At 44.8% G+C, this 12,289-nt stretch overlaps 1 protein-coding gene across 7 annotated transcripts in view; it reads right to left on the bottom strand.

The window, feature by feature from the left end:
- Positions 1-12,289, bottom strand: part of METTL6 (methyltransferase 6, tRNA N3-cytidine) — a 102,507-nt gene that overhangs the window by 70,008 nt on the left and 20,210 nt on the right. For 6 of the 7 annotated variants that reach the window (XM_069648752.1, XM_069648749.1, XM_069648747.1 and 3 more), the window contains exons 2-3: positions 11,803-12,185; positions 6,595-6,729 (exon numbers count right to left, since the gene is read on the bottom strand). In XM_069648752.1, coding sequence (XP_069504853.1) covers positions 6,595-6,729; positions 11,803-12,084 — 417 coding nt within the window. In that variant the 5' untranslated portion in view covers positions 12,085-12,185. The remainder of the gene's footprint in view (positions 1-6,594; positions 6,730-11,802; positions 12,186-12,289) is intronic. The other variant, XM_069648750.1, reaches the window with a different exon arrangement.

A 12,289-nucleotide genomic window follows, 5' to 3' on the forward strand; every position in this document is an offset into this window, starting at 1 on the left:
CATGGGGCGAGGGATAAGGCAGCGAAGTTAATGGCTTGGGTGATACGTCAGGAGCAACCACGATATACCATTAGTCAAATCCGCAGAGAGATGGGGGACTGACTTGCACTCAGGAAAGGATTAATTATGCTTTCAGGGCGTTTAACCAGAATTTATGAATGAGCGAGGGGACGTACAGGGGTGGAGGACGAGATGTTGGAACCGGTTTGCAGGGGATATCAGGGAAAGGGTTGGGGTATGACTGAGGAGGTGGGTATACATGGGGCGCTACAGTCCAAGTAGCGTAGGTCTCTGGGAAGATGGTTTCCCTGTAGAATTTTCCAGGGAATACGCGGATCTGCTGATCCCATAGCCTAAATAAAGTTATGATGAGGCATTCGAGACAGGGATTCTTCCGGCCTCTATGAGGGAGGTGGTTATAACAGTTTTATTAAAAGACGGCAAATATTCACTTGACAGCAAGTTCTTTGGTCCCATTTCATTATTAAATGTGGACACAAAAATCATGGGCAAGATCTTAGCTACCAGGCTATCTGGAGTGGCTCTGATACTAGTACATCCGGATTTGTGAGGATTTATTGGGGGACGACTTACAACGATGAACATTTATCGCTTACGCGTGTTATGGACCAGGTTAAACATCTAGATGGGGAAATGGCGTTGGCCTCCTTTGAAGTGATGAAAACCTTCGATTCCCTGCAATGGGAATGGTTATTCACATTGTTGGGGCCTATGGGTTTGGGACAAATATCTGCCGCTGGCTGAGTCTGCTGTACAATAAACCGGTTGCATGGTGAAGAATAATGATTGGGTATCGCGGCAGGGGACGTTGAGTAGAGGCACGCATCCGGGATGCCGGGTCTCGCCAATTTTATTTTCTGTTGGGAGTTCTCAGAAGCAAGAATCTCACTGCTCTCCCAAACTGGGGGGATATGCTGAGAAGGGGAGTAATTCCTGTATTTGGGAATCCAAATCTTTCACGATACAGAAGACACTTGTGTATAACACGCAAAAAGTGCGTTGTCTGCGATAGGGGACACCATCCAATTTTGGAAGAAGTGGTCGTTATCACTGATGGAGGGTGGTGCTCTGCAAAATGGTGATACTACCGAGGCTACTCTACTATTTTACTAACTTTCTATACGTGATTAAGAGGGTGTTCTTCAAGATAGTGCATGAGAAGATTGGGGAATGGTTGTGGAATGCAGGGAGGAGAAGGGTGTCGCTGGCGGCTCTGCGGCATCCGCGCTCGGACGGGGTAAAGTACCAGACTATGAGGTGACCTTTATGGTAGCAGAGCTGCAGGCAGTGTTCGTATGCGAGGACACCAGAAGAGAGCTGTTGAGGGGACTGGTGAGGATGGAATTGTTGACTAGGGACGGAATTGTTGTGGGGCGACAAATGTGTTTCAGACGGTACGAGCAGTATGGAAAAGTTTCTCGGGAGGATGCATGTCGCAGGATTATATAGTGTATATCTGCCATGGAGTGCAGACCCGAAGCTACGGCAGGTAATTGAGAGGGTAGGGATTGTGCGGTTGTGGGAGAAGGGATGTCAGACAGTGGAGGAATTTGTTTCAGGGACAAAGACTGATACCGTTTGCAGAGTAGTGTGCACAATATGGGATTTTGAAGGGACACTTCTTAACATACAGGCAGTGACTAAACGGCTAGATGCAATATGAGGGGAGATACCCAAGGAGCCCAGCATGAGGCAGTTGATGCAGGTGATGCTTGATCAGGGCGGAGGTGGGTCCAAACTCTCCTGCATTTACCAGGCAGTGAGGAGCGAGATTCCCCCTGGAGGTAAAGAGCAAGTCGGGAAAAGGATGGGGGCTGTCAGACATCTGAGAGGGAGTGGATGAAGATTTCAGAGCAGGTCCGCAAGGTCTCGACAAACGCTTGGTTTCAACTCATTCAGTTCAACATCTTGCATAGAGTTTGTGACCCCGAACAAGCTTGATGCCATGAATGACACCCTTAGTCAGGACTGCACCTGTTTTGGGATGGGGCCGGCAGGGCATTGGCACGCTATTGGGGAGCAGTTATGCCTAAGATTAACAAGTTGTTAGGCTCCAGTTTTGAATGCGACCCGAAGGTGTGTTTATGGGGTATGACGCCAGGGGGGGGGAGCGACACAAATCACAAAAATCTGCAGAGCTAGTTTCTGTTGATATTTGCCAAATGGCGGATAGCCATTGCCTGGAAGAAGCGCCAGGGACCATCTGTAGTGCAAAGGATGGAGGACGACACTGGTGGGGAATGGCAGAGTTAGAGATAACCAGTGACCCAGAGCAGGAGGAAGAGGTTACAGTAGACTGGAGCAGATGCTGAATGAGCTGTGTTCCTCTGCAGATTTGAAACCTCCATGAGAGGAGGGAACGGGGAGGTAAATGGCACAGAGGCAGGGGGGTGAAAGAAGTGGGGTTAGGGGAAAAAGACAGGTTGGGGGACTGGAATGCGAGGGGAATGGAAATCAAAAGGGTTACTATGCTCGGCCTTTGGTTGAATGTTATCATTATTTGTTATGTACTTGGTTTTGGGGCTTGTTTACCAGCGGGAACTCTAGTAAATAAATGCACCAGAAAAGAAACTAGGGGGGAGGGTGGCAGTGGGGGAGGGCTGGAGGAGAGGCGTTCTTGTTTGTTATTTATGCAAAATAAAAATACTTTAACAAAATGTTTTGGTGGGTGGAAAATTGAGGGAAGAGGGCATAAAGTGGGGGTTATCACTTACTTAGCAGTAGCTTTAGCCTGGTCTTAAATCATTCCACTGAATGAAGAGCTTTGATACCAGTGGGAAGAGCATTCCAGTAGCGGGAATAAAGCAAAGAATATGAACAGACGTAGACATTCCGGTGGACAGGGTGGTTGTTGAAGTTTAGAGGAAGGAGAGCTAGAGCAAGAGCAAGAGATTAGAGCAGGATGGACTCAGCAAGGTTTTGGGAGAGTTGGACATGGATTGATTTGGCTCTTGAGATGTTTTGGACTGCAACACCCATTTTCGCTAGTCAGGATAGACAGTGATGAAGGATCATAGGAGTACTCCAAAATATCCAAAAAGCCACAGGTTGCAGATCTCTGCTGTAGTGTAGTGGAAAAATTTAGTATTTTGTTGAGGCTGGTGAAAGGGTAGAGTGGAGGGGGCAGGAGTAACCTGGAGCAGAACTGAAGACCATGGTGGAGATTGGAGTACTGGCAGAGTGGGGGATGAGGTACAGGCAGATCTTTGCAAGATTTAGGTTTATCTTGGCTGCAGGGGTAGCAATGAGGTTTAGGTTCACTGTGGAAGATGTGAAGGCATCAGGAAGTAGTCACAGACAAGTGAATTACGGTTTTGGGCTATACACTTTTATCCAATAAAAAGCAGGTTGGAAAAAGACCTAACTTACCTAATAAGGTGGGATTTCCTTACCTAAATAAACTAAGGATAGTCTGCATCAGGAAGTCCAAAGTAAAAGTCTTTCTGTGTCCAAATCCTAAGCTTGCCCTCACAGCCATTTGTATACATTGTTTAGGGATGTGAGCGTAAGTGTTCAAATAAAAATTCAGAGCTTCTTCCCCAAGGTTCAAGATAGTTCACAATGCAGAGGGGTTTTCCTTCCCCAAGCTTTCGAGTCTTTCAGCTTTTTCAAAACACAATTCTTTGTGATCCTCTCCAGCTCTTCTGATTTGGTTACCTTTCACCAATTTCATAGAGTACAGTTCGTGAATTTTAGTTCACACCAAAGTTCCTTTATATTCAATTACAAGCTTCTTTGGGGGTATTTTAAGTGGCTTTCCCATAGGTAGGTGTCCTCGGTCTAGGCACAGTAGTCGGACCACGCGGTCCACCCATTACAGGGCACGCAATTTACACATCTGTCTTGACCTTCTTCCTTGTATGCACGTTGCCACCGTTGCAGCTTTACAGTGGTACTTTATTTCACATCCTCATGATGCTTTAGCATTGCTTTTTTGAAACTATTCACTTGTTGCACTTTCATGTCTTTCTATGGCTCTTGCCAATGCATGTTCTCTCACTGAACACAGTTCCTTTATAGGGTAGGATTCATCGGTTTTCACCAGTACTTGTTTTCTTTCAAATCGGTATTCCAAAAATGTTTGCTTTCTTGCTTGTCCTCTCTTAAGTCTCAGCAAGGCTTACAACCTCTTCTTGTCACTTGACAAAGCTTGCTTAAACTCACACTTTCATTTAATTCACCCTAGAGTTTTGATCGGCTCCAGGTTAGTCTTTCTTTCATCTGGTTTACAGTTTGGTATTCACAAAACCTTTCACTCTGTTTTCTTAGCAGTTTCATGTCATCATGATTATCAAAAGTATTCAGAAATTTGACTGAGTTCAAACTCGACCGGCATTCATATCGCCCAAGTGGCCTCTCGCTCACGCGCAAGTGACCCGACCTGCAGCAACCATGCCTTCTACACCTCTGCGTTCCAGAGTCACTGGGTATGCAGTCTTCAACTGCTCTACTAAGCGGCGGCAGGCTCGCTGTGGCTGCCGTTCTTCCCAACTCGGCGTGCCTCTCCCCCATATTCCCTGCCGCCTCTGCTGTACAAAGAGACAGTCTCTCTGACTCCAGGAGGTATGCAGACCAGCTCTGCTACCACAGACCTCTTGAATGCTCCTGCCACGATCAGCTTCCGCTGCAATGACTCTGAAACTCGTAGGCACTTCAGGCACACGTCTCTCTGGCTTCTCCTCCAGCTTCTCCAGCAAACGTTCCACTGATGATTCTCTTGTCCTCACCTGGGCGGGCCATTTATACCGTCCCCTTGGCTTCAGGTGTTAGGCAATGTTCATTCATTACATAACGATCTTGGTACTCGGCATCCCTCTTCCTCGTCCCAGTACCAGAGTGGTGTCTTATTGGGGACAGATTTTCGGGAAAAATAGGGAAGGGATTGACAACAGCCTATAAAGGCCTGGGGAATGATGGACTCATTGTGAAAGGGGAATGGGGTTACCATGTCTCAGCCAAGGGTGCCTCGTCTTCACTCCCAAGTCTCCTCCGCTCAGGTAGTCCTCTCTCGCATATCAACCCGAGGGTCAGGATTCTATAGAGACGCCTTTCCCTGCCCACCTGGGGGAGGATATATTGGGGAAAGAGAACCCAAGTTTTGCAAGCCTTAAATGATGGTGCACGGCATTCAGAAGGAAAGGAGATATGGGACGGGATAGTGGGATTGGCATTGGTTGTGGGAAGAAGCCTTGAAGGAGTTCAGCCTACAATAATGTAATGCCATCCAGGGAGCAATGGTGGTAAGGCAGTCAGCGGTAGAAGAAGAAAAATTAGACCTAGGTATCATCGGCAAGAAGGTGGTAGAAGCAGCTGAAGGATATGATGGCCTTTCCCAGGGACGAGATGTGTAAAGTGAAAAAGAGAGTGCCTCGGACAGATTCATATAGGACACCTATCCAAAGAGGGATGGGTATGAGGGAGTTATAATTCCAGGAGATGGAGGACAAGTGGTTGAAGAGCTAAAAGGCCAACCTTTGAGTCCGCTGTCCTTGAAGCCAACGGTGCATAGTATGGAGGACGTAGACATGATCCACAGTGTCAAAGGTGGAGTAGAATAAGGCCAGATAAGAAATGCAAGTGATGACCAGTGGAAAGAAATTTAGAGATATGAGCAGAAAAGGTTTCTGTTGCGTGCCTGCTGTGGAAAAGAAGGAGGGGTGCAGAGAGCATTTACCCAAAGATATTGGTGATGCAGCCGTAGACAAAGCACTTGAGAATTTTATTGTAGTTGGGCAGAAAAGACATGTCTGTAGAATGAGGAATTGTTAGGGACCGCAGTAAGTTTTCTCGAGACGGGCATGACTGTGGCCCACTTGTAGCATGCCAGAAAGAGGACAGTTCACAGAAGTTTAAAGAGGAAGGAAAGCTGTGAGAGGGTGATAGGAGAATGTTTGATCATTTAGGTGCAAAGGGATTTGTAGGAGCACAAGATAGGTTTTCTGAACGGAGAATCAGCATGAGCTAGTCAGGGAAGTGTGATAGTGATGAGAGGGTGGGATTACAAGGTGGGAGGGAGGGAAAGAAGGATTGACAGGTGTTCCGTATTTCTGTGATTTTAGAGAAGCAGTAGGAAGCAAAGTCAACAGCAGAGTGATTGGAGGTTATAAAGCGAAGTTAGGGGGGTCAGGTGGCGAGTATGAAGGGTCATGGAAAGCTTGCAAGGGTAAGAGCAGAGAGAGTATAGATGATAAATGCAGTATAAATATTTAGCAGAGTCTAGGACAGTGGTAGTCATAACATCAGAAGAGCCCTTGCATATAGCAAGGGCAGAAGGGGTGCACGATTTGCACCTGCGGAGTAATTGACGACACGTTGTGGTCTTTATCCAAAGAAATGCGGGGATTGGTTTGAGTGAATGGAGCCCCAGACTGGGGCCATTAATTAACTTTTTTCTATAAACAACATTTAGCATATGTGCTAAAAGACTAAGTTAATAATAAGCATTAGGAAGAGCCACATATTAAAACACTTTTGCAACATACCTAAATAAGGCACTTCGTTCTCTCTAACATACTGAGAAATTGATGGGGAGGGCATGGCCAATATCTAGGTAATTATTACATCCAAACAAACCTTTACAAATTCCACTGCTCGAGGAGAAAAATCACAGGCGTAAGCAAATAGGTTTGGATCTTCTTCCAAAAGAGGAAACAGACAGTTCCCAACGCCACAGCCAGCTTCAAAAATAGTCAGTTTCTGGTCTTCAAACTAACGGAGAAAATAGAAAACATGCTTAGGATTCAGGGTCAGACTGGGTAATAATAGCCTGCGCTTCAGAAAATCAAAACTCTTGACCACTTGGACCATTCTTAACCCAAGTCCGATTTCGGGAATTGTGTTTTGTTAAAAACCCTGGGCCTATCTGGCCATGCCTGAACCTTCACATGTGGATATCAGACTGCTGCAGGAGACGACGCAGGATACACGCAAATAATTTCGGCATGCATTTGGCAGTACCAAATGCATGCCGACTCTCAACTGGGCCATTTAGTGACAAAAGGCCCAAAAATAGTATTCAAATGATTATGATGCAAACAATAATATAAGCAGACTATGAGCCCCACACATGATGTAATACAAAGAGGCACCACATTTGGTGGAATACAAAGCGAGGTCATAATGGTGAACATAGCACTTCCTGCAGAAATGTGATGTACTGTTTGGAGTTAGACCCAATACTGTTCTGATGAAAGCTAGCAATGACTAGCAGCTTAATCCCGTCGATACATACAGGTTAGGATATCATACGATGGTCATTCCCTAAGGATTGCCCGAATTGTTTTAAATCAGACTGGTGCTACTGTATGAATAAATTGAAGCAGGAATGCGAGGAACTATTTTCAGTTTGTTTGTCAAACTTAATTCTGTGTTACACTTGTAGTCATGGGTAATATAATTTCTCCACCAACAAGTTAAAATCCCATTTGTAGATACACAAATTGTGTAGGCAGCTACATTTCGCTAGTCAGCACACCAACATACTGTTCCAGTAGGAACCTTTACTCTAACGTTTGAGGAACTGATGTAGCCATTCCTAAATAGGCGAGTATTTGAATGCTTTTTGAAGATGTTGTTCCTTATATTTGACAAGTCTGAATCTGGCTAGGTGCATGGCAGATACAGGTTTGTATTCTCAGTAATGATGTGTTGTATTTGTAGTCATTTATATAGCACCTTTTACCATTACCATAGTCTCAACACGCTAGTGGTGTGAACGCTCTCAGGGACTGAAGTTCAGATATGGGAACATTCTAAAGGGCTTGGAATGAGTGTGTGCATTTGGCCAGGATTAGGGATTAGGTAGGCTGGCTATGCTCTATTACGCAACCAAAGAGGTCCGGCATATGGGTAGGGTGCTGCGGGAGGTCATTCGCGGGTGCGAGTCCAAGAACTCATCTTTCTAGCTGACCGAATGTTTGTCGTAGGCTATTGCTGTATCGCAATGGCATAGGTGCTGAGGATAGTCTGGTGTAAGTAGCTTTAAAACATTAAGTGTCCAACTAGACCGAAATTTTCATAGGTCATAGTTACATTCTAATGTGTGTGGATGGATGGCCGTGCCTGCGGCAGATGTCCACCAAAGTGGTGCATTTATATGTACCTAGAGCCCAGATGGAGTATATCTTTGATGTTGCTGTGTCATCAGATCGTCTGTGGGGAAAAAGCAGCTACCCTCATAGCCTCTACTAGGCAATATCGAGAGGCTACACAAGTCTTTTAAGCGAAGTTAATAGACTGGCTGTCCTAGTATATCTTCTAGGCGTGACAGGAAGGCTACCATAGTGTCTAGGAAATAGAATTCTCTAAGTGCCATAGAGCGGCTACCTTTATAGTCTTAGTAATATCTTAAGTTCTGTAAGCGCTACCAACGGCCATCTACTAACTGTGATATCAGGATACCATCGCTAAACGTAGGATCTTGAAGTACAACGGAAGGATTACCAGCGTAAAGGGAGGGCTAACATTAAAGGTGCAGCACACTTTTCCACTTCCAGTTCAATCTAACGCAACACACTGGCGACCTTGTGAACCTTCTAAATCGTACCGTTCTTCCAAGTGCAGTATAAGTGACAGTTAAAGTGAAATGTGACCACTAAATCTACACAGTTTCTTCTAATGCGGTGCATGTGCAGACCTTAGCCTGGGTGTGTTAGAGAACAGCATAAAGTATGATATATCTAGAGAACTCATTGTGCCAGGGTACATGTTTCAAAGCACTGGGAAAGTACAGTCAAATGCTTGAGAAGGTTTAGAGCAACACTCTTAAACTGTAGTGTTAAGGCATTTCCTGACCCTCTCCCCCATTGTGTAAGCAGGAATCTGTTCTGGCGTGAAAGCTGGAAAGTAATTGATGATGAGATGGTGGTCTAACAGTATCTACACTGTACCACCCCAGGCTTCGGACATGGAACAAATAATTAAAGGTGTACCACCACCAATCTTTTTGAGACGGAAAAGCTAAAAACCCTACTTTAATTTAAAAGATAGCAATGTACTACCAAACTACAATATGAAATGTAAATGACTCTGAAACGTGAACACATTGAATACTACACCAGGAACGAACATGGTAAGAAAATACAGGCAGATAAACCTTTTTCATAGAACTGCTTGCCTTGGATGCAATATTCCTGAAACTGCTGAGTTCCCTCAATCCCAAGGTCAGAGTTACTGTCAACTGTTTAGAGTTTAGTCTGTATTGAACTACCTGTCCCAGAGTTCCACAGTGTAGCAGATCCCAGGAAGAAGAGGACTGGAAGAGTATAGGCACATTTCACAAGGGGGGTGCTCAAAGTTGAGCCTTGCTAACATGATGGAAGAGGAGAACAAAAAAAAAAACAAAAAAAAAAACAAAAAAAAAAAAGATACTATATTATTGCGTATTGGGCACAGAATTAGGGCTAAGCAAACAAACCTTTCTTACTGCGGTCTGGATTTTTTAACCATCGAGTTGTTCTTGCGCCCGGTCTCTCAACTGGGATTCCACAGTACAGTGTGGGGAAGCTGGAAAAGGAGCTATAGAGTCATAGCTCCTAGAATAAACCAGCGGTTGACTGAGGAAATAGCAACCCCACATTAAGCAAAAATATATTACTCTTTCTATACTAAAATATATATAATAAAATAAAAAAAATAACTCACAAAAAAAGAAATTCTTGAGAACCACCCAAGCGTGGTGTGGCTGATCACATCTAAAGCCTTCTCAAACCTGCGAGAGCATGTCCAAGCATGCCAAGGCATATAACCTTATAAGCTGTAGGGCTGGGTCGCAAGAGCACCAGGAAAGATGCAATGCCATATGCAGGTTACGTGCTTTGTTTACCTAGGGCATGCTGGGGCCTGACATGGAGATTGGGAATTCGAGTCTTTGTTGTCATGTATATGGAATATTGTTATGGTGAGGGAGCGTGCTTGGTTGCTCTGAATATTTTATACTACAAGTATTCAAGCTAAACTACCTCTAGGTTATACAAATATCGTTCCAGAACAGGGGGCCATGCAGGTTTCAGCACAGCAGCACAATACAATGTGAAGATATACTTATTTCACCTGGGTTAGAAGATGCCTAGTCATGAAGCAGAGAATGTGTGGTTCCAGAGAAGAAAGAAAACATGCATTGATAATGGCATATAGATAGATATCCAGGCTGTTCTAGGGCGGTCCAGGATATTGGGCCTTACTGAGTGAGACAAACAGGTGCTTTTATAATACACTATCAAAGAATACCCGTTCTCTAAACGGGTTCTGTAGACAGACACGATAACGATTGTTGAAAATCAATGATCCTGTAGGTCGCTGTTCCGATTCGCTCATCACTTGTGCTTTGCAACCTGTAGTAAACTGCACTGGGAACGGGCGTGTGGCTGGCTGACATATCTCTGAGCAAACGTTGGGGGGGATAGAGGGGCAATGAGAATTAGGTGCTGCTGCGTACTGGGAACATTCTGTGCTCTCTCCCAGTCTGTCGCCTCCCCCTGCCGTGTTGCAGTTCAATGTGTTGCAAATATCCCAGAAACTGTGCATCCTAGGGCCTTGAAACATGTTTTTCGAGGCCCCATAGAACCTCGAGTTTTGTTCCTCATGTTGAGACCAGTCTTTCTACAACCATATTGATGTTTCACCAATTTCGGGCAACTGAAGGTGCTGAAATAAGGGGTAGGGTGCCCAAATGTCATGTAGCCAGTAATGTCCGGAAGGTCCTAACAGCTAACTATGCACAATGTGGTGCAGATGGTGAAACGGTGTGGAATTGTATAAGGAACAACGCTTCACCAAGCCTCAAACCCGCACATTTTGACTTTTATTAATATAGATAAGTGCGAAACAAGAAAAGTCAAACTCAATTACTATTAAACCTTTATGCATTTCCAATCCAAGTGAAGCCAATGGAACTTACTCTACACCAACACCCATCTTCTTTCAAATTCTAACTCTGCAAAAGGGTTAACAGCGCTTCAATCCTTGGGAAAGGGAAAGAAATGTTTGCGTGCTCGTCTGATGGCATGTTGGATTGGAAGGGGGAGTCTGGATTGAAAGCGGGCAGAATAGCACACATTTTCAAACATCAGGCATTACCAAATGAACTCAGAAACCATGACGTTCACTAGGTGGGCTCCTCTAGAGGGCGTATATGGGAGGATTGGAACTGCTGCTACAGACTCTAGATGTGTACTCTTCTAAATAGTGCTGTTGTGGAGGTCCCTTCCCTAGAAGAATCTGTTTCTTAAGATTGGGGAAAGCCCATGCACCCCACTCCACCCTCCATCCGCCGCCAACAAACTGTGATGTTAGTAAGGTGGTCAATCAAAAATGGCAAGGTTGGGATGTGGCCTAATGTCAGGCATGCTGTTCCTGTTAGGCATAGCTCCAAGCATCACAGCCAGGGCTTAGTCCAAAAGGTTCAGATAAGGGGCTGAGGGAGTTGTGCAATAACCAGTGGTGCTCATTTACATGGGACAGGAGTGTGATGAAAGGTGGTGTCTTAAAACTACTCCTTTTTACTTACCCATTACAGAAATAAAAATAAAAATCACATCATCGTGGATTGATTGCATTTTCGACTGGCCCAGCACTCATGTTCCCCACAACTAAAAAGAACAGTGCCAAAACCACCTAATATTATAGATCTGTGATGTGCTTTCAATAAACATGTTGACTTTGATCAACATTCAAAGTAAGAAAGACATTCTCTGATCAAAAGCACAGTTGAGTTTCCAGAAAAGAACAGCGTTGTGCATCCACATAGTCCTTTCTAACTAGGATGCCCTGGAGAAAGCTTACCGTCCTACAGGCCTTCAGTTCCTCAAACTCTCGTGTTGTCCAATGCCGATCTTTGAAGAAGTTAACACTGTTCCTCTTGTAGAACAAGTCCCAGTTCCTTTGAGCCTCTTTCTCCAGTTTCCATTGCTTGAAGTCAGGCACTGTGCTGTGGTCTTTGTGCAGTTTCTCCGCTTCTTCTGGGGTTAAAGCTCGCACATGCTGCCCTTCCTTTTGAAAGGGGGCTTCCTCTGGGCAGCCATGCTGGTCAGATGCATCGTCTGTCACGGCACTGGGCGAATCCATAGGGCCTTGAACTAGATGGATTTTTGATTAGTCATTTGCTTTCCCAATGCACGCAAAAAAGCATGAGGATGAATAGAACTGGTTCTGGTTTCACGTCTCACCTAGAAAACAAAATATATGTATTATGTAAAAGGCATGTTCATAATGAAGTAGGGATCTAAATATAGAGTTGAAGTTAAATGCTGCTCCTGGGTATCAGGCATTA

The sequence above is a fragment of the Ambystoma mexicanum genome, chromosome 2q (assembly GCF_040938575.1).
Source record: "Ambystoma mexicanum isolate Mex_15411 chromosome 2q, UKY_AmexF1_1, whole genome shotgun sequence".
NCBI classification, from domain to species: domain Eukaryota; kingdom Metazoa; phylum Chordata; class Amphibia; order Caudata; family Ambystomatidae; genus Ambystoma; species Ambystoma mexicanum.